Below are 20384 nucleotides of genomic sequence, written 5' to 3'. Positions count from 1 at the left end.
TCACATAATTACTCAAGCGGTAAGGGAAGGGTCTTGGAAATCAATCCGATTATCTCGACACGGTACAGAGCTATCTCATCTGCTATTTGCTGATGACATGGTTTTATTTGCCGAAGCCTCCCTAGACCAGATTCATGTTGTACTGGATTGCTTAAACAGATTCTGCGCATGTTCAGGCCAACGAGTTAATTTTCCAGAAGTCTCACATCTTTGTCTCTAGAAACGTGCCTGATATAGTCGCCAAAAGCCTATCAGACATGTCAGGAATCCCTTTAACTAACGACCTGGGAAGATATCTGGGAGTACCGTCGGTCCATGGACGAGTCAAAGGTACGTTGTATAAGCAGGTTTTAGAGAGGGTGAAACTCAAACTCGAGGGCTGGAAGACTAAGTATTTGACGTTCGCGGGACGCAAAGTGCTAGTGAAATCAGTTCTTAATGCTATCCCACTTTTTATTATGCAAACGAGTATTCTACCGGTGGGCATATGCTCTGAAATTGAAAAAACTATCAGAAATTTTTTATGGGGAGGCAAAAATGGAGAGCGTAAATGCCACTTGGTTAAATGGGATACCGTATGTAATCCAAAATCTATGGGTGGCCTCAGAGTCAAGAGATTGCAAGCTATGAACCTTGCATTTATGACAAAGCTTGGGTGGAAATTAACAGTTGATATGGATAGTCTATAGGCAACAGTTATGGCAGGAAAATACATGCATACCAACCGTACCAATAGAACCATCCAACCCAAAGCAGGGGCGTCTAATGCTTGGCGAGGAATTACCAAGGCTGCGCAATACTTAGAGAAAGGAATAAAGACTGTGGTGAGGAATGGGAAATCTACTTGCTTCTGGAATGACAAATGGCTGGGATGCGAACCTTTGAGTAATTCCTTGCTCAGGGATATAAACTCCACCGAAAGGCACAAGAAGGTGGAGGAATACTGGATAAAAGGGGTTGGATGGAACTGGGATGCACTTAATGGGATGATCCCCACACTTTTACAAAGCAGATTGACTGCATTTATCCTGAATGATGAGGAAGACTTGGACGACACCTGCTGTTGGGGATGTACCAGTAATGGAAAATTCACAGTGAGCTCAGCCTATAACTTGATTACCAACATGATAGATCAAACGAGAGACAACTCCTGGAAAGTAATATGGCAGATGGATGTACCATATCGAATAAGAGCCTTTATTTGGCAAGTTCGACACGGTAAAATCATGAGAAACGTGGAAAGGGCAAGAAGAGGGTTCACCACTAATGGAAATTGCAAATTATGTGAGAATCACCTTGAAGATGTTGATCACATATTCCGTAAGTGTGTCAATGCAAGAAGAGTATGGGGCACCATCAAGCCTGAGCTAATTGGCCGAAACTCCATGAAACTTAGTTTTGATAAGTGGCTAGTAACAAACTTATCCCAAGAGCAACACAGCATCCTGCCGAAGGACGGGAATATCATCTTCGCAATTACCTTATGGTGTATGTGGAAGTGGCGCAACGATTATGTATTCAAGGAGAAGACAATAAATCTGGGAGCTAAAGTGGCATGGATAAAGAACAAAGTCTGGGAAACAAAAGCAGCCTTCAAGTCAAAAAAGGTGATTCCAAGTCAAGAAGTGGAGTACGAGAACCGCATGTTGAGATGGATACCCCCACCTAGTGGATGGGTATAGGGGTGAGCATTCGGTTAATTCGGTTACCGACCGAACCGAATTAGCCATAACCGAACCGAACCGAAATATTTAGCCATAACCGAACCGACCGAATTAATTTTCATAACCGATGAAAACCGAACCGAATTAAAATCGGTTATTTCGGTCGGTGACCGAATTAACCGATTAGTTTATAAAAAAAAATTGTGATTTAACTTTAATTATATATATAATTTTTTTTAACACTACACTTTACACAAATGCATAAAAACATAAAATCACACACATCACAAATGTATAAGTTTTATTTGAACACATTTAATACATATTATATCGAATTTAAAACTAAAAATTAAAATATTTATAAAAATTGATAAATAATTTTTTTATTAAATAATAATATTTATTATATCGGTTAATTCGGTTAACCGATTTTAAAATTTTGAAAACCGTAACCGAACCGAATTAACCGATATAACCGAATTTTTTTAATTTGAAAACCGAATTTCCGAAATAACCGAACCGAATTTCCGAATTAGCTCGGTTCGGTCGGTTAATTCGGTTTAACCGGAATCTTGCTCACCCCTAGATGGGTATCTTTAAATGTGGATGGGTGCTGTAAACAAGGAATCCTAATGACAGGGGGAGGAGGTTTAATTCGCGACGAGTATGGCAATTGGCTGATAGGCTTCATGCACAATATTGGGTACTGCTCGAGTGAGGAAGCAGAACTTTGGGCTGTCTATAAGGGGCTAGAGTTAGCATGGAACTCAGGGCACAGACGACTCTTGCTAGGAGTTGACTCAGAGATGATAGTCAAATGGTTGAAAAACGAGGGATCACCCTGCTCACCAGTAATCAATTTGATGTCCAGGTGTAGTAGCCTCCTTGCTAGAGAATGGGAAGTTAAAGTTCAACATATATTCAGGGAACGGAATAAAGCTGCTGACTTCTTAGCCACCGAAGCACTGAAATTCAATAGAGGATGCAGAGCTATCTCATCTCCCCCAACAGCACTTTTCAACATCTTGGACAAAGACAAGCGGGGAGTAGGAACTTGGAGGAAAATAGCTATACGATAGGCGATAGCCGTGGGTGTCCCCCCCTCAATCAGCATCCAAAAAAAGAATATATTATAAATATCCGGCAATATACAGTATAACAACAAGAACAATAAGTGTAGTATTTTGATCGCTTTTTTAGCAAAATAAGTATAACACTCAAACAAAAATTATTTCGATATACAAAACATGTAATATCATAAATATCATCGATTTCCCCAAGTGATATAACATATAAAAATTCGATAACTAAAATGATACTTCGATAAATTATTTTAATTTCCCACTTCACATAAACACTTCAAATCTGACTATTTTTGTATTTAAAATGTGTCTCGTGATATACATGCAAAGTTTGATAGCAAAATTTCGAGGAAACATCTAATCCAAGAGTCACGTCGTCACTACAATTATTCAATAAATCAATTCATGTCCCATCCCAAATTGTCTCAAAGGTGTATAGACACATTACTTCCATTCGGAATAGTTCAATATATTAGGAGGAGATTTGGATTTAACTCTACCTTAAAAGCTAGATCAAGAGGATGATTGTTCAAGTTCATATATTTAACTCTCGGAGAATTTATCTAATCGATGTGGTACAACTAACACACCCCCTCACCCAGGAATGAATATCTGGAATGTAAAGTTTACAAATGACCCACTAATGGGCAAAATGGGTGGTCCAACACATAACGGTGAAACCTGAGCTCTGATATCATGTTAAGATTATGACTCTTACCTAACTAACCCCAAAAGCTAGCTCGAGGGGAGGATTGTCCAAGTCCATATATGCAACTTCAAGTTATTTTACTACCCAAATGCATAATAGTATCATTCCCAACTTCATGAGCATCTACGCAAGATTCTTGAACAAGAAAAGAGATGTCCTTAAATTTACTGACCTCTCGAAAGATCATCAACCAGCAAGGCCATTGAATCAGTTGAATTTGTTTCTCATCGAGGGTCGATCTCCTGGATTTAGTTGGATTCACTATAATGCGACTATTGTCATCCTCCTCACAATTTTATTTTCATTCTCATCACCATTTCCAATCTCAATATCTCGACCTTGTTGAAACAAACATAAATCCAGTGTGGAAAATGCTGGCTGGAAGTATATATGATCCATCGCTGCCAAGTCTCTCTTTAGGCCGATCATTTCCATTAGCAGCATTCCAAAGCTATAGGCATCGGCTTTGTAAGGGACTCCACCAACACTTCCATGGATCAATTTCGGAGCCACATATCCTATCGTGCCACGAATGGCAGTGAGGGTGGCTGTATTTGTTGTTAGTACCTTGTGTCCTTCTCGAAATTTTGGAAACAACAACTAGTCTTTAAGTCGAGGCAAGGATAAATCCTTTATCCGCAAGACGATATTGCCCGTATACAAGTGCTTTACGTTAACAACAATCGTCCCTAAGATACAACGACTCCTATCTAGAGTAGTAGCACAACAAAATCTAGATTGCAACGAACAAAGTTATGCAACAACTTTCAAGTGTAGAAGAGAGAAAAATGCAACAATATGAGATCTCCAAATTTTCCAACCCCAACAATGATGTAGTAGAGGATTATTTATAAATGACCACCGGTTGCATAGAAGAAATGCGTCTTTCCGGACCGGATGTCGTAGAAGAAGAGACACAACTTTAGTCGACAAAACACATTGGTTGGTCATAATCAGTCAAGAACTGATACTTTGAATGCCAAGGGGACGCGCACAATTTCTGAAACATCGCCGCTGCGCAGCAGCCGCACGGACAACTACTCGACGGCCGCGCGCGACCTACTGTTCTCGCCCAACAGTTGGGCAGAACATCGCGGCAATCCGCGCGAGAGCTGCGCGACCGCGTGCAGCTCTCTGTCCTCTAGGCACAACAATGCGCGCGGGGAAAGCTGCGCTTGCGGCATTACTCTGTCGTGGCAGACCTCTAGGCACAACAATGCGCGCGGGAAGCTGCGCTGCCGCGCGCATTACTCTGTTCGTTGGCCACCGAACCAGAGACCAGCGCGCATACTCCTGTCCATATGCATCATCTTGGCGCGAGTACTCCCAATAAAATTTAATTTCCAAGTAAACTTGGTCCAAAAAGATTAATATTGGTCAAAGACCGCACCGCACCGAGCCGGGCGGGCGCGTGTGTGTTTAATTCACCGAGACTTAGACTACTAGGGTCGTCCCCCGTCTAAAAACTTCTGGTACCCTTTGGGGCCCAAACCCATAAAATTTAATTTCCAAGTAAACTTGGTCCAAAAAGATTAATATTGGTCAAAGACCGCACCGCACCGAGCCGGGCGGGCGCGTGTGTTTAATTCACCGAGACTTAGACTACTAGGGTCGTCCCCCGTCTAAAAACTTCTGGTACCCCTTGGGGCCGAAACCCATACCTCAAACTAGGAGCTAATGAGAGAGACTCACCTAGGCTAATCTTTCAATGTGGGACAACTCCCACTTGTTTTACTGCTCTTCTCTTTTATCATTTCATTTATCCAACAGTATTTTTATCCGTGGAGTAAAATTTGGCAAGCCCGAAATCAGATATTTTCGGGGTAAAATGTTCATCCGAAAGTATATTTTGAGGTTTAATGTCAAAATGCAGCATCTGGATGTCACAATCTCGGTGCAAATACTCAATCCCTCGTGTCACTACAATTGCAATGTCAAAATAAATCTTTCTAAGATGATATTTAAAAACTGACTTCTTGGTTTACTACATGGCAAAAATCGAGAGATGATTTGAATCGATTGTAAAAAAATTTATTGCAGTTTGGTTTTACTTGGTCGTTATATAAACTGATTTTGTTACGAGTACCTACATGATTTTATTATATATTTATGACAAAGTATGTTGTTTTAGAAACATAATTTACTATACACACACGAGTTAATTACACTACATGGGTAAAAGAATTTTATAACAAAAAATATTAAAAAGCACAATTTATTTCAACAATTAAGTCACTGTCTGAATCTGAATAATCATAAAACGTAGATGGAAAACGAGCTCTCATTTGCGAATTTCTTTTTGCAGTGATTCTAGCAGCTCTCTACCTTCTTCACAGTTCAATCAGAACAGACAAAGAAAATCAAGAGAAGATTGAAATTTTTTTGGTAGATTATAGAGCTCTTAAACCTACTAGATTCCCTTACACTGATGTAAGGAAGATGACCAATGAGTTTGGTGAAAAATTGGGTCAGGGAAGTTATGGTATTTTTATAAAGGAATACTGCCCGATGAAATTTATGTTGCGGTAAAGGTCTTCAATAATTTTCAGGGAAATGGTGAGGAATTCATAAATGAAATTGGTACAATTGGAAAAATTCATCACCGCTTGGTGGGCTTTTGTGCTGATGGATTTAAACGAGCTCTCATTTGCGAATTTCTACCAAACGAATCACTAGAGAAGTTCATCTTCCAAGAGGGCCGTAAGATAAATCCCCTTGGTTTGATGAGACTTCAGGATATAGTTCTGGGAATAGCCAAAGGGATCGAAAATCTTCAAGTGGGATGTGGCGAACAGATCCTTCATTTTGATATCAAGCAACATAACATCTTGTTAGATGTGAATTTTTCAATCTACGAGTCAACTTGTGGCTTGGGTCTTTATTTTAATAAAATTTTACGATTTTATCAGATTATGACATTTAATTTATCGGTATATCCATGCAAAGAGCATATATAAAATCTTTGAATACTTAACAAGTATCATAAGGTACGTCTCTCAACGTGTAAGATAATGAAACTAGTTAAGAAACTTATTGTATATTCTAAACTGGTTCTTAGTCGATTCAACCGTCTAATATAAGGATAAAGACTGCTCGAGTTTGAGATTGACATATGTGATGTCAACGTCATGTTTCATCGGTAAGAACATGAAGATGTCCATTAACACATATAGATATCACATATGCTATTCTCATGTCATCAATTCTTACGAGTAGCTTGCTAGTCTTTTTTTACCAGTAATCGTTCCACTATCATAATTTGCATAATTAGTAGTAAGCATTTGCTGGAACAAAATCATATTAATCACATGCTGTAGAAAAACGTCAGTAGAACACAAATACCAAACCGTGGAAACATTTTTACTTCATAAAACATAATCTAAGCATGACAGCATTTGTTTTATCAAATATATAAGTAATAATAATTATACAACTTAGATCGATTAAATCATTCGATCAAATGTTGTATCACTGTCGTTCTCTTAGCAAGACAATTATTTGTCCCTCATTAACTCCTGTAAAAAATTGCGTCGGCTTACAGCTAATCGGACAAAATACTCGACCTAGACATACATGACTCTCCACTTAGAGGTTGACAACTTTTTGAACCCCAAATACAAGCACAGCACTGAGCAAATAACAAAACCATGAAAATATCTACTGAATAATTTGTCCATTCACTATAAAAGGAAAAATTAGGTAACAAGCTAGTTTTGGAACTGATTTGAGGGTCCAATCTCAGCCAAATGTGGAGTGGAAGCTGGAGATCTGTTTCCACCAGATGGGCTGTTCCCTGTATTAGCACCTCTAATTTCCTCCACCATTTTAACCACATCCTCGATGTTTGGCCTCTGTTCAGGCATTCTTTCCACGCAACTCATGCCTATTTGCAGCATTGACACCATTTCTTCCTCTATATTTGGATACCTCAAGAGCTCAACATCAAAAACTTCACCGGTCCATTCCTCACGAACAACAGAATGAACCCATCTGACCAGGTGGATTATCTCCTCACCACCTGATGAATATACAGGGGATTTCCCGGTAAGGAGCTCCAGTATGAAAACTCCGAAGCTATAGACATCTGATGCCTGTGTCACTTTCCGAGTGTCGGTGACTTCCGGGGCACGATACCCTGTTGCCCGTATTGCTGGTGGTGTGATTGGATTCATTAATGTCGCTAAACCAAGATCACAAACACAACCATACTGTTGGGAGTTAATGAAAATATTAGAGGCCTTTATGTTTCCGTGTGTGAGCTTCCCACCAGTTTGCGAGTGGATGTGAGCTATGCCTCTTGCTGCACCGATTGCTATCTTGAGTCGAGTTTCCCAATCTAAAGGGATCCGGTTCTCACCTCGTTTTGCTGCAAACTCATACATTTGTCAGTTTTATTGGCCAACATTAATGTAACAGTGATGCGATTTTATAATTAGAAAGATTTTCCAGCCATATTATTCCAATCTATGTCACCTCTGCGTAGAGGAGATGAGAAATATCAACAAGAGTGTCATTAGTTTGCCCATCTTTTATCATGCGTAAATCCTATATGGAAGTGTTCCTTCAGTGTATTTGTATTGCATTCTCTTCACTATATTTCTCCTATTCATTACATACATCTCAAATCTAGGATGATCTCATTACAGCTATTATTTCTAGCACATGAAACCAACAATGTGTCAAAAAATCCAAATTTTATTTCAAGCTGGCACTAGAATCTAGCTTCTATATAAAAAAAAATCTGCCCTTTTGCAAGTGAATCAAGGAACCAATAATGCCACCATAATGACGAACACAATAAGTTAAAAACAGCATACCATGTAGCAATGCCGACACGCTTCCCTGATTGTAGTAATCATATACCACAAGCTTTTCATCCTTGGAATAGTAGTAAGCCCTTAATGGAGCCACATTTTCATGCCTCATATTTCCAACAATCTTCATATGTTGCTCAAAGTCCTTTTTTCCAACAATAACCTCCTTTAATCTCTTTACTGCTACTGTTGTTGCATCCTCTAATGCTGCTTTATACGTAGTACCAAATGTTCCCTTCCCAAGAACCTCGGCCGAAGCCCTCAACAAATCTTCAAGGTCAAATGCAAGATTGCACCCCTCAAAAAATGTTAGCCGGCCACCATTCCCTTGACGCTCGGAAACAGTTTTCTCTTTCTTATGGGAAGCCTCGGTGGTTGGTTTCTTTTTTCGCTTCTTTGTGTGGGAAACAATTAGTAGCAAGGCAATTAACACAAATGCTAGTGCACAACTGCCTAAAATGATACCCAGAAAGGTCGATTGACTGAGTTTTGACTTATGTTTCTTTGGTGGAATTGTTGGTGGAAGAGCCGGAGGGATCGGATTCTCTGGTGAAATTAAATTACCAAGAAAGGCAGAACTTGGAAATCTCTTGAGGGATTGAGGTACAACTCCTGTAAGATTATTATATGACAGATCCAACACTTGCAGAGTCGGGATGTTCAGATCAGGAATATCGCCAGAAAGCGAGTTATTGGAAAGATTCAGAACTACCAATTGAGTCAAATTCAAAAGGGAGAATGGAACACTCCCATTGAAAGCATTGTTGGACAAGTTCAACACAGAAAGGTTCTTCCAAACCGAAAAATCCATCGGCAAAGGACCCCGCAAATTATTGAACTGGAGATAAAGACTCGTCAAGTTCCCGAGCTTCAAAACATCAGAAGGAAACGTCCCACTAATACCATTTGATTTAAGACTCAAGATCTGAAGCCCCGATAACCGGCCAAGTGTGTTCAAAGGAATGCTGCCTTTGAATCCACTAGCAGGCAAGCGAACCGCTATGACTCTCGAATTATCATGATTACATGTTATTCCAGTCCAGTTAGAGCATACAGAAGTTCTCTCATCCCAATTCACCTTACGAACATGATTAATGTTATCAATAAAATCCAGCAACGCCCGTTTATCTTCAATAGGTTCAGCTCTTGCTAATAAGTACAGTGTACCAAATACTAAAATTGCTAAAAAAATAATCTTGATGCCCATTCCTTCTCTTACAAGTCAAAATAGCCTCACACAATATTCCCATTATCTGCCATCACTACATCATTTCAGAACAAAAAAAACTCCAAATTAAAAAACGAACCAGCATTACCAAATATTATTACATAATGAATATTTATCAAGAATGTAGCCCCACGTGTAGAAAATTCCACAGACATGTTAGGTCAACAAACCAAATTAATTAGTAACGTCTCAAAAGAAAAAATTTAATAAATTGAATAAAAAATTACACAGATCTTTTTCTTCCCACCTTCACTGACTCTAGACACACTGTTCATCCAACTTTTATTTGTTTCTTTCTGCCAGACTTTGACAAAACTGTACGTAACACTAATTCATTCTTTATTTTCTAAATCTTCAATCTTTCATAACAAATCAAAGAACGAATCTCATAACAAACAAACGAAGCATAATCTGCAGAAACATGCTGAAATGTAGCTGTTGGGCGACATAGATTGGATTAAAACTCAAAACTTTTCGAAAATCACAACTAAACTTCACCATCCTACGTCTGAATCTCCCAAAAACGACACTGAAATCCAAAACGTACCTTCAAGCCAGTGATCAAATAAATCCCCTCTCAGCCGATGTCACCAACCAAGAAATCTGAAACTCTATACAGCGAAAGTTCCAATTCAAGAACAACACATCCAAAGGATTCAAAAAGAACCCATCAGTAAACGTAAAATCGAGTTACATAAACACCAAACACAAGAATCCAAACACTCCGGTTGGTGATAAAGAAAAGGGGTGATTTCTTGCTTGGGGGAGCGGAAATGGTGGGAGGGTGGGTGGTACTGAGGGGACAAGGCAATAAATGATTACTTCTCAGAATGCAAAGGGGAGTTGTTTGTTTATATGGCGCGGGAGGAATGGGAACTGCACGTGCTGTATCGTAATGGCTACCAGCTACTGCAGAGAAGAAAATGAAGACTATTAAATTAAATAATCAGTGTCAATTTTTTCCAGATCTAGTCCACCTAATATTATTTACTGTAACAACTTCAAATAAAATATATATATATATATATATATATATATATATTTGATTTTACATTTATTATGAAATTAGACGTGACATTAATTTTTTGAGTAGGTCTCTTATGAGACAATCTCATGAATATTTATTTGTCGTGAGTCAACACTACTAATATTCATAATAAAAAGTAATATATTTTAGTATAAAAAGTGATATTTTTTCTTTGATGATCCAAATAAAAGATCTATCTCATAAATACGACTCGTGAGACCGTCTCACACAAGTTTTTGCCTAATTTTTTTCTACCGACACTAACCAAATTATCTCTCATTTTTAATTATGATTAAGATTTGATATAATTGAGCTTCGAATCAATATCAAATTACATATTACTGAACCATCTGATTATAAATCTTTTAGCTAATTTTCTATAAAGGAAAAATTCAATTTTACTAGTTTATCATATGTGATACTTCTATGTTATTTAATTATGTAAATAATTTTAAAATACCACCAATATTTGGTATTTTTGCCTGACATTTTTTATTTAGAGATTATAATTATTAACTGGAAGGGACATTATGAATTTTATGAGATTTCAGAAATTAAAATTTAATTTAATTATGATAATGCAATAGTAATGCAATTTTAAAAAAAGCAACAAGGAAAGAAAAACTAATTACTTAGTTAAAGAAGAATGGGTCTCGTGTAAGAGCGTCTCACAGATCCTAATATATGAGACGGGTCAACCCTATTCATATTCACAATAAAAATTAATACTTTTAGCATAAAAAATAATTTTTTTCATGGATTATCCAAATAAGAGTTTTGTCTCACAAACATGACCCATGAGATTGTTTCACATAAGTTTTTGTCATTAAATATACGATTTATCGTCTGAGTTGGATAGGAGGTTGAATCTTTTTATTAATTCACCATGTGCAACCGATTATTATAATGGTGGACTGATTTACTTCTAAGAGAAAAATACTGTATTTTTGGTTTTTGAGTGGGAGGAGTGAATTATGTATATCATCGTCGTAAAGAACTTATAAAAATTGTCGGTTTACTGAAAGTTATATATGTATAATTCAATTTTTTTAAATCGTATAGATACTCAATATGTATGTTATGTTCTCGTGCATATTTTTATACGAGTGAGTATTGCTCTCCAACCTAAGTTATAAATAAAAAGAATATATGATATGTTAAAAATAACAATTTATGGTAAAAAGTAAAAATCTCAAACTCACAAAATATATTAAACCACACACTTCATAAAATTTTCTCTACTCAATTGTGCTTTTCTTCACAAATTGAGAGACCTATTTATAAAATTTCTTTGGAAATAATCTAAAAATAAATATATCATTACTACATTATCACACACTAATTTTCAATATTTATAATTTTTATTTTCAACACTCAGTTTCTTATTTTCAACATGATATTAATTATTGACTTTTTATTCAACTTCAAAGTTTTAAAGATTTTATAACAAATTATTTTCCAAAAAAATTTATGACTAATTTGAAAGCAATTTGACATATAGCTTGAATTTTAATTTTAAAAAGGAGATTTATATGTAGAAAGTGACTAATACGAATAATATATTAATATGTACTAATTTATACAATATGATTGCTAAAAGATAGAGAGAGAGAAAGTTTTTTTTAGAAAACAGAGAGAGACAAGAATTATTGTAATTATCTTTAATTGATTTGAATTTATAAATAAATTATTCGGGGGGAAAATAAAAATAAAAAACAAAAACAAAAGTTGATTGATTTGGTCTGAACTAGGGATGGCAATTTCCTCCGAACCCGTTGGAGGATCCGATACCGACCCGAATAAAAGAGGGTATGGAGGGATTTTTAGACCCGATTAAAATTGGGTAATCGGGTATGGGGATTTCGGGTTTGGGTATGGAGGCGGGTTTGATATAATCCGACCCAACGCCCTACCCGAATACCCGTTTAAATTAATATATATATATATATATATATATATATATATATATATATATATATATATATATATGTGTGTGTATGTATATATGTATATAATTAATTATATTTATTTATATTAAGATTCATTTTCTCAAATCCAAGTAAATAGATTTTTTTTTTTTTTTATATATATATATATATATATATGTATGTATATATGTATATATATAGTAATTATATTTATTTATATTAAAGATTCATTTTCTCAAATTAAAGTAAATCGATATTTTTTCTTTTCTCTTCCCTTTCACTTTCACTTTTACGTTTCAAGGTTTTACCGCTCTTTTATTTTTCATTCAATTTATCATCTTCTTCATTGGTAAGTTTATTCCATGTTTGACTTTAAAAATTGAAAATTAATTTTTTTTGTTAAATTGCGTACTTTTGTTCAACTAATATAAACTATTTTTAATATTTTTGTTATTTTTTTTTTATATAAAGTTTACTTTGCAAATTTTTATCAATAATAATTTTTCTTATTGTTCATTTAAATAATTTTTTAAATATTCATAACTTCACTGAAACAATTTAAATTTGAAAAAATTCAATTGTATATGATAATAGGTTATTTGGGTAGGGTATGGGTATCCGGTAATCCGATGGGTATGGGGATGTTGATGAAATGCAATACCCGATGGGTATGGGGATGGGTATGAGGATGAATTTAGTAAATGAAAACTTGAGAAATTCACCAATTCACTCGGAAATCCGAAGCATTAATACCATGTGAGGATAAGTAAAGTAGATATATTATAGAAATTAGAAAAGGACAGATCTATGACAGAGGTAGATACATAATTTATTTTGGTTTGACTTAAAAAAAACTATATATTATGTGAGTAAAGATTTTTAAAAAAATATCAAATTTTCCACATAATCATATTACCATAACAAAAAAAAAAAAATCAAATTTATCGAAATTTTAGATATATCAAAATTTTTGACAAGACAACTATATGTAATTCAAAATTTTTGTTATATACCGAAATACTAAAATAATATATATAAATTTAAAATAATAAACTTAATATTTTTTTTTAATCAGGTATTTTTTCGATATAAAATATTATATACCGATACCGTACTAAAATTTCGGTATATTGCAACATTTCGGTATAATTAGTAAGCTAATTACACATACAAAAATTATCGGTATATAAAAAAAATTTGGTACAGTATCAGTATAAATAATTTCAACACCTTAATTTTTTATACGATATTCAGTATGCATTTTTCGGTACGGTACGATACGATACACCACCTTTACGTGAGAAATGATCACACAAATTTACATCCGTGGAACAGTATATATACGTAAAGTGAAAAGTGATATTTTTTACATAAAAATAATATTTTGTTATTGATAGATCGGGTTGAGGAACAGTCTTACAAAATCGACACGTGAGACAATCTCACATTAATCTTTTTTAAAAAAATTATGATCTTAAATATATAATTTTGTCTGTTTTTAAGTACATCTTAAGAAATTATTAGAAAAAATCAAGTTTACAAAAAAAAATTATATTTTATTCTTATTTAATTCATTAAAAAATATTGTATATTTTGCAATATTTAGTCAATAAAATCATATTAATATAAATATATAATAAAATTAAATTATATATAGAAATTGGACTGTACATTTTTGAAAAAATTCAAATAAGCCCGCAAGAAATTTAAGGGTCCCATGCTAACTATTTCATGTTGTTTAGTGCTAAGACCATCTCCAACCCTTGCTCCACAATGGAGTTGCTCCATTGTGGAGCAAGGATTTTAACTCCAATCCAGCACCAAAAATGGTGCTGGACTGGAGTTGCACTAAATACAACTCTAGATGTGGCGCAGCACAAACATCTCTTTTCTTTTTTATTTTTATTTTTTTAATTGTTTTTAATTAATATAAATATTTAATAATTATTATATTAATTTATAATAATATTTTTATTTTTTAAAATTTTAAAATAATTTCCCTTGTAACTAAATTTTAATTTTATTTTTTTAAAACTTTTTTTTTAAAATTAAATAGATTTTAAATTAATTTAATAAACAACCAAATTATATTACTAGTACATTAAAATGATACATTTTACAACATAATACGAAATAATTTTAAAAACAACAACAAAACAAACAAAAAAATTATGATACAAACAATAAAATTATTAAATGATATTTAGTAATTGGTAAACCAAAATCTCATCTGTGTACCATCCGTCGGATGAGATTACCGAAATCTAATCCTACGGATGTTACAAGGATGAGATCACCATAATGCGTTAATTGAGCACTTATGGGAAGAATATAGTAATTCTAATGTTTAATATTGTGCTTATATCGTATTTATTTCTTAAAATAAATATTTGTATCATTTTCAATGTTTTTTTAACTTATATATATATCGTTTTCAAAGATTATATTGAAATAAAATATTTGTATCATTAAATAATTATTTTATGTATATAAAATAATTAATCGATTTTCTAATAAATAATGAATATAAATAATTAATCAATTTTCTAATAAATAATGAAATAATATAATTATATTTATTATGTATAATTGTGTAATGGAATTATAAATAGTTATTATTGAATTAAAATTAATATTATAAGAATATTCTGAGAATATTCTTTTTTAGTGTAGAATGTAGTGTAGATAGGTTGGAGATGAATTTAGTGTTACACTATTGTAGTGCAGAATGTAGTGCAGAATGTGGTGCAGTGGGTTGGAGATGGTCTAACTACTCTTGATAAGTGATATTTTGTTCTTTCTCTCCCTTAAATATGTAATTTAATCTTGTAACCCTACCCTCCGTTAAAAAACCAGACTGTACCCATTTTTTCTAGACTCGGTCTCAAATGAGATCATCTCACGGATATTAATCTGTGAGACGGATCAACCCTACCCATATTCACAATAAAAGTAATACTCTTAGCATAAAAAAGTAATAATTTTTCCATGGATAACCCAAATAAGATATCCGTCTCACAAATACGACCCGTGAGACAGTCTCACACAAGATTTTGCCTTTTTTTTCTATTAATAGTGGCACGAGACTGGGTTCAATAACAAAACTATATTTTAATTTTGATTATTGTAAAACTTGAATCAAACACCGAAACTTATCATTCGCATCAACCACTGGATACTCAAAAATTATTTATCATGTGGAAATGGTTGGATTTTATGTTTCTTTTTCATCGGTATATCTTGCAATTTGAGTTGTTCGGAGACATGTTATGTACCAGATCATAATAACGTCATTGATAAGTTGGTATGACCAAACACGAGATTACAATTCTAACCTTATTTTTACTAAAAATTCAAGGCAAAAACTTATGTCTGACGGTCTCACGGGTCGTATTTTGTGAGACGGATATCTTATTTGGGCCATCCATGAAAAAATATTACTTTTTATAGTAAAAATATTACGTATTTTTTTATTGTGAATATCGGTAGGGTTGACTCGTCGTGAGATCGTCTAAGACCAACTCTAAATTTAATAAATATTTAGATTAAAAAAATACACATATTATTATATTTTATTAAAACTGTTTCTGGTCAAATTGTAATTAACATCAAAAGGTAATATATGCATGTCAAACATGGTTAATATATATTAAAAATTTTAATTTATTGATGCCTTTATAAATTGTAAGCAAGTCTGGTCTTTCCCCAAGCAAAACCCTTCTTTTCTATGCATATTAAATCTTCAATCTAGCCAAAATCCGGTTCTATCCTAATTACTCCAGACTAGGGGTGTCCATACACAGAAATGTACGACTCAAAAGTGATGCAAGTAAGAGCTTAAGACATTGCACATAATTTAAGTTATTTTCTATTCGAGAAAAAGTCTCACAAGTTAGAAATGTCTAAACATCTGAGCTCCAAACAAAGTTTATCGAGCCGAGCTCTTGGTAGCGTTTGTCGAATAGTAGAACTTATAATACATTGACCCGAACTCAAACAAATACGACTTAGAATAAAACTTTATGATAAAAAATGTGAACGAGAAGATAAGTTTTTTTTTTAATTTAAAATTAATAATAAAATAAAAAATATATAATAATAAATGAAAATTGGTAAATAACGAAATATGTATGTAAAAAAATCGCCAAATTATCGCGAGAACTCAAGCGAGTTTCCAGATCCCCAAGACCTCCGAGCATCTCTCCGTAAGCTTTTATTCTTCCCATTTCCTCAATTTCTCGCTGTTCTGCTTCCAAAATACTATCAAATTTTGACTAAGTTTTGAAAATATCTTAAATCAATTAATTGCGTAATAAAAATTGGGCTGTGGATTCATCGCAGAAACAACAAATTGCAGCCCTTTGAAATTTCTCAGATTATAGATTTTAGCTGTTAAACCATACTTGTAGTAAAAAAATAATTGGACTCAATTTTGTTTCTAGTGTTAGATGATTTTGTGTGCGTGCGTGCGTGTGTTTTTTGGGGTAAAGAAAGCGAATTTATTGAGTCGGTGATTGAAAATTGTGGAAATGGGTGTTTGGGGATATGATTATTTACTGTTATGGATAATATTTCTTACTCATTTTGGATGTTTTTTTAGTTTAATTTAATTTAATTTTTTTTAACTTTTTAAACACTGTTTCAGGTGATCATCAGCTGGGCATTTCTATAACAAGTGAGTGGTGAATTTTGCTTCACAACTTGAACTTCATTGAATTGTTGTTATATAAACGGTTTTACTTGATTATCATGTTTTATCATTCATATTTAATTGCATTTTTCATCTGCCGAGTCCTGCTCATTGGACTGGTCAGTATTATACATGATAGTCCTGCTTATTGGTTGCGGTTCTTCAAGTTATGAGTGTACACAATAACGATTCGGGAGCAACAAATTCTCCTGCTGTTCTATATGGCTACGTAGGTGATACATTGATTGAAACTGGTGATTGGACTATTTTAAGGTGTAGAAATTTGAGTTGCTGATTTATCACTAGCTATAGTTTTGGTATATCGGTAGATGTCTGTCCTTACAATACAACCACCAGAAATTTCTACTAAAAATTTGATCTTGCTGTTTAAGTTGGCTACTTCTGCAGTATAAGAGTGTGCAGATATGTTTCTTGAAAGGGACTTGAAATTTTAATGGATTTAATCAAAGCTGCTTTGATGAGTTGAGTATCATTCAGGCTAAGACCTGACTTGCCTCGGGACATGCCTTATCTTGTTCTTACTAAGGCTAAAGTCCTATTCTAAGGCTTTGCCCCCAAAGAAGTTAGCCACCGAAGAATAGGTTGTCATAATAAGGATATTTGAGGTTCTTGATCAAGTTGGCTATTTGTTTCCAATGTGATCACTTTATTTATTCAGAACACTTGTTGTAAGAATGCAATTACAATGCAGTAATCAATAGTTTCAAATACCAATTTTACGACCGGTTTGACTAGGGACTGATTTTTCATTTTCTTTCTGGCAGTGGTTAGAGAAAAAGATGCTTGCTGGGAATATGCTGACAGGTTGGAAGGAAACAAGGTGAGATGCAAGTTTTGTGATAGAATACTCAATGGCGGCATTAGTAGGCTAAAACATCATTTGTCTAGACTTCCTAGTAAAGGTGTAAACCCCTGCACAAAAGTTAGGGATGATGTAAGTGATAGAGTGAGGGAAATCCTATCCTTGAAAGAAGATGATAAAGAAACTTCAATTGTTAAAAGGCAAAAGATGCCAGAGGTTACATCTCCGGTGGCTGTCTGTGTATCTACTGGAAAGGCTATGGTGGCTGCTGAAGTAGTGCCTGTGATGGGTAAAGTATTCCCTTCTGTCACTTCGCCTAGCTCTTCTTCAAGAAATGACCAAGAAAATGCAGAGAGAAGCGTTGCCCTTTTCTTTTTTGAAAATAAATTGGACTTCAGTGTAGCTCGTTCCTCGTCTTATCAGCAAATGTTCGGTGCTGTAAGAAAGTGCGGGAACGGATTTTTAGCCCCATCTGCTGAAACCTTGAAAACAGCTTGGTTAGAGAAGATCAAATCTGAAATGACTTTCCATTCGAAAGATAGTGAGCGGGAATGGGGTATGACAGGTTGTACTATAATTGCAGAAACATGGACGGATAACAAATCAAGGGCTCTGATTAATTTCTTAGTTTCATCCCCCTCTAGAACGTTTTTCCACAAGTCCGTTGATGTGTCTTCTTATTATAAAAATATCAAGTATCTCTCTGATTTATTTGACTCTATTATTCAAGATGTAGGCCCAGAAAATGTAGTGCAGATAGTTATGGATAATTCTCTGAATTGTCCTGGGTTAGCCAACCACATAATACAGAGTTATGGAACTATCTTCGTGACCCCCTGTGCCTCACATTGCATGAATGGGATCTTGGAGGAGCTTTGTAAAGTGGATTGGATCAACCGGTGTATTTTACAAGCGCAAGCTGTTTCGAAGTTCGTATACAACAATTCATTGATGCTTGATCTGATGAAAAAGTTCACTGGAGGACAAGAAATCATCAGGAGTGGCATTACCAAGTTTGTTTCAAACTTTCTATCCTTACAGTCTGTGTTGAAGCAGAAATCAAGATTGAAACATATGTTCAATAGCCCAGAATTGTCTGCAAATTCGACATACTCAAATAAGCCTCAAGCTGCAACTTGCATCGGAATCATAGATGATAACGAGTTCTGGAGAGCAGTAGAAGAAAGCGTTGCTGTATCTGAGCCGTTCTTGAAAGTTTTGAGGGAAGTGTCGGGAGGAAAGCCTTCTGTGGGTTTCATTTACGAGCTGATGACCCGAGCTAAGGATTCTATAAGGACATATTACATTATGGACGAGATCAAATGCAAGACGCTTGTGGACATAGTCGATAAGAAGTGGCAAAACCATCTCCATTCTCCTCTGCATTCAGCTGCCGCCTTTCTGAACCCAAGCATCCAGTATAATCCGGAGATCAAGTTTATTGGATCTATCAAAGAAGAATTTTACAGAGTTCTTGAAAAGCTTCTTCCCACTCCCGATTTAAGGCGAGATATGACAAACCAGATTATTCTATTTTCAAGGAAAAGTGGGATGTTTGGTTGTAACCTTGCTAAGGAGGCAATTGACTCTGTTTCACCTGGTAAGTGCTAGATAGAATTTAAAATTACGACTGATATGATATATATTGATATGATTAGATAAAAATTTCCTGCCATGTTTATCCCATTACGTTATCAGTTTTATTCAGGATTAATGATTGTATCCTAATATTTTAAGAGTTTTAGCTCTTTGGCCATCGTCCAGTGGATGTAGGTATTTATACCGAACCACGTGACCCATGTATAGTGTGTTCTATTCACTAGATTTATACCATTACCAGTCCGTTATGTTAAACTTCTCCAAATTCAAATGAATCTTGGTGCGATGTGTAGGAATATGGTGGGAGCAATTTGGTGATGCTGCATCCACGTTGCAACGAGTGGCAATACGAATACTCAGTCAAGTCTGCAGCACTACGACTTTTGAGAGGCAATGGAGCACATTTCAGCAAATCCATTCTGAAAAAAGAAACAAGATCGATAAGGAAACATTAAACGACTTGGTTTACGTAAATTATAATCTGAAGTTGGAAAAGTATTTGAGATCAAATTCTTCAGAAGCAGATCCTCTTCAACTAGATGACTTGGATATGACTTCAGAGTGGGTGGAGGAGACTGAAATTCCTAGCCCGGTTCAATGGCTTGACCGGTTCGGTTCAGTTCTGGAAGGTGGAGATTTAAACACAAGGCAGTTTAGTGCTGCTATATTTGGTGCGAATGATCATATTTTCAACTTGTAACACGTGAAGAGTTTCCACGCATCTGAGCTATATTGTCGAGTTACATATGCGTTGCTTTCTGGTTTTAAGTAATAAGGACAATAGTTAGCGGCGAGATAGAAGAGTTTCGGGTGTTTAGGT

At 34.8% G+C, this 20384-nt stretch overlaps 2 protein-coding genes across 2 annotated transcripts; one reads left to right on the top strand and one right to left on the bottom strand.

Annotated features, from left to right (window-relative positions):
• Positions 1 to 6880: 6880 nt before the first annotated feature.
• On the bottom strand, positions 6881 to 10434 carry LOC140826144 (probable inactive receptor kinase At4g23740). Its single transcript, XM_073188300.1, has 3 exons — positions 10045 to 10434; positions 8273 to 9531; positions 6881 to 7821 (listed from the first exon to the last, which is right to left on the bottom strand). The coding sequence occupies exons 2-3, from the start codon at positions 9474 to 9476 to the stop codon at positions 7163 to 7165; spliced, it is 1863 nt and encodes a 620-aa protein (XP_073044401.1). The 5' UTR covers positions 9477 to 9531; positions 10045 to 10434; the 3' UTR covers positions 6881 to 7162.
• A 6146-nt stretch (positions 10435 to 16580) lies between these two features.
• LOC140826127 (uncharacterized) lies at positions 16581 to 20339 on the top strand. Its single transcript, XM_073188277.1, has 4 exons — positions 16581 to 16657; positions 17098 to 17127; positions 17928 to 19565; positions 19858 to 20339. Coding segments are annotated over exons 2-4 (2046 nt in total). The 5' UTR covers positions 16581 to 16657; positions 17098 to 17126; the 3' UTR covers positions 20265 to 20339.
• Positions 20340 to 20384: the final 45 nt, after the last annotated feature.

Source organism: Primulina eburnea, chromosome 1, assembly GCF_022965805.1.
Source record: "Primulina eburnea isolate SZY01 chromosome 1, ASM2296580v1, whole genome shotgun sequence".
Lineage (NCBI taxonomy): Eukaryota > Viridiplantae > Streptophyta > Magnoliopsida > Lamiales > Gesneriaceae > Primulina > Primulina eburnea.
Note: the sequence above shows the minus strand (reverse complement) of the source record. Positions and strands in the feature narration are given on the sequence as shown.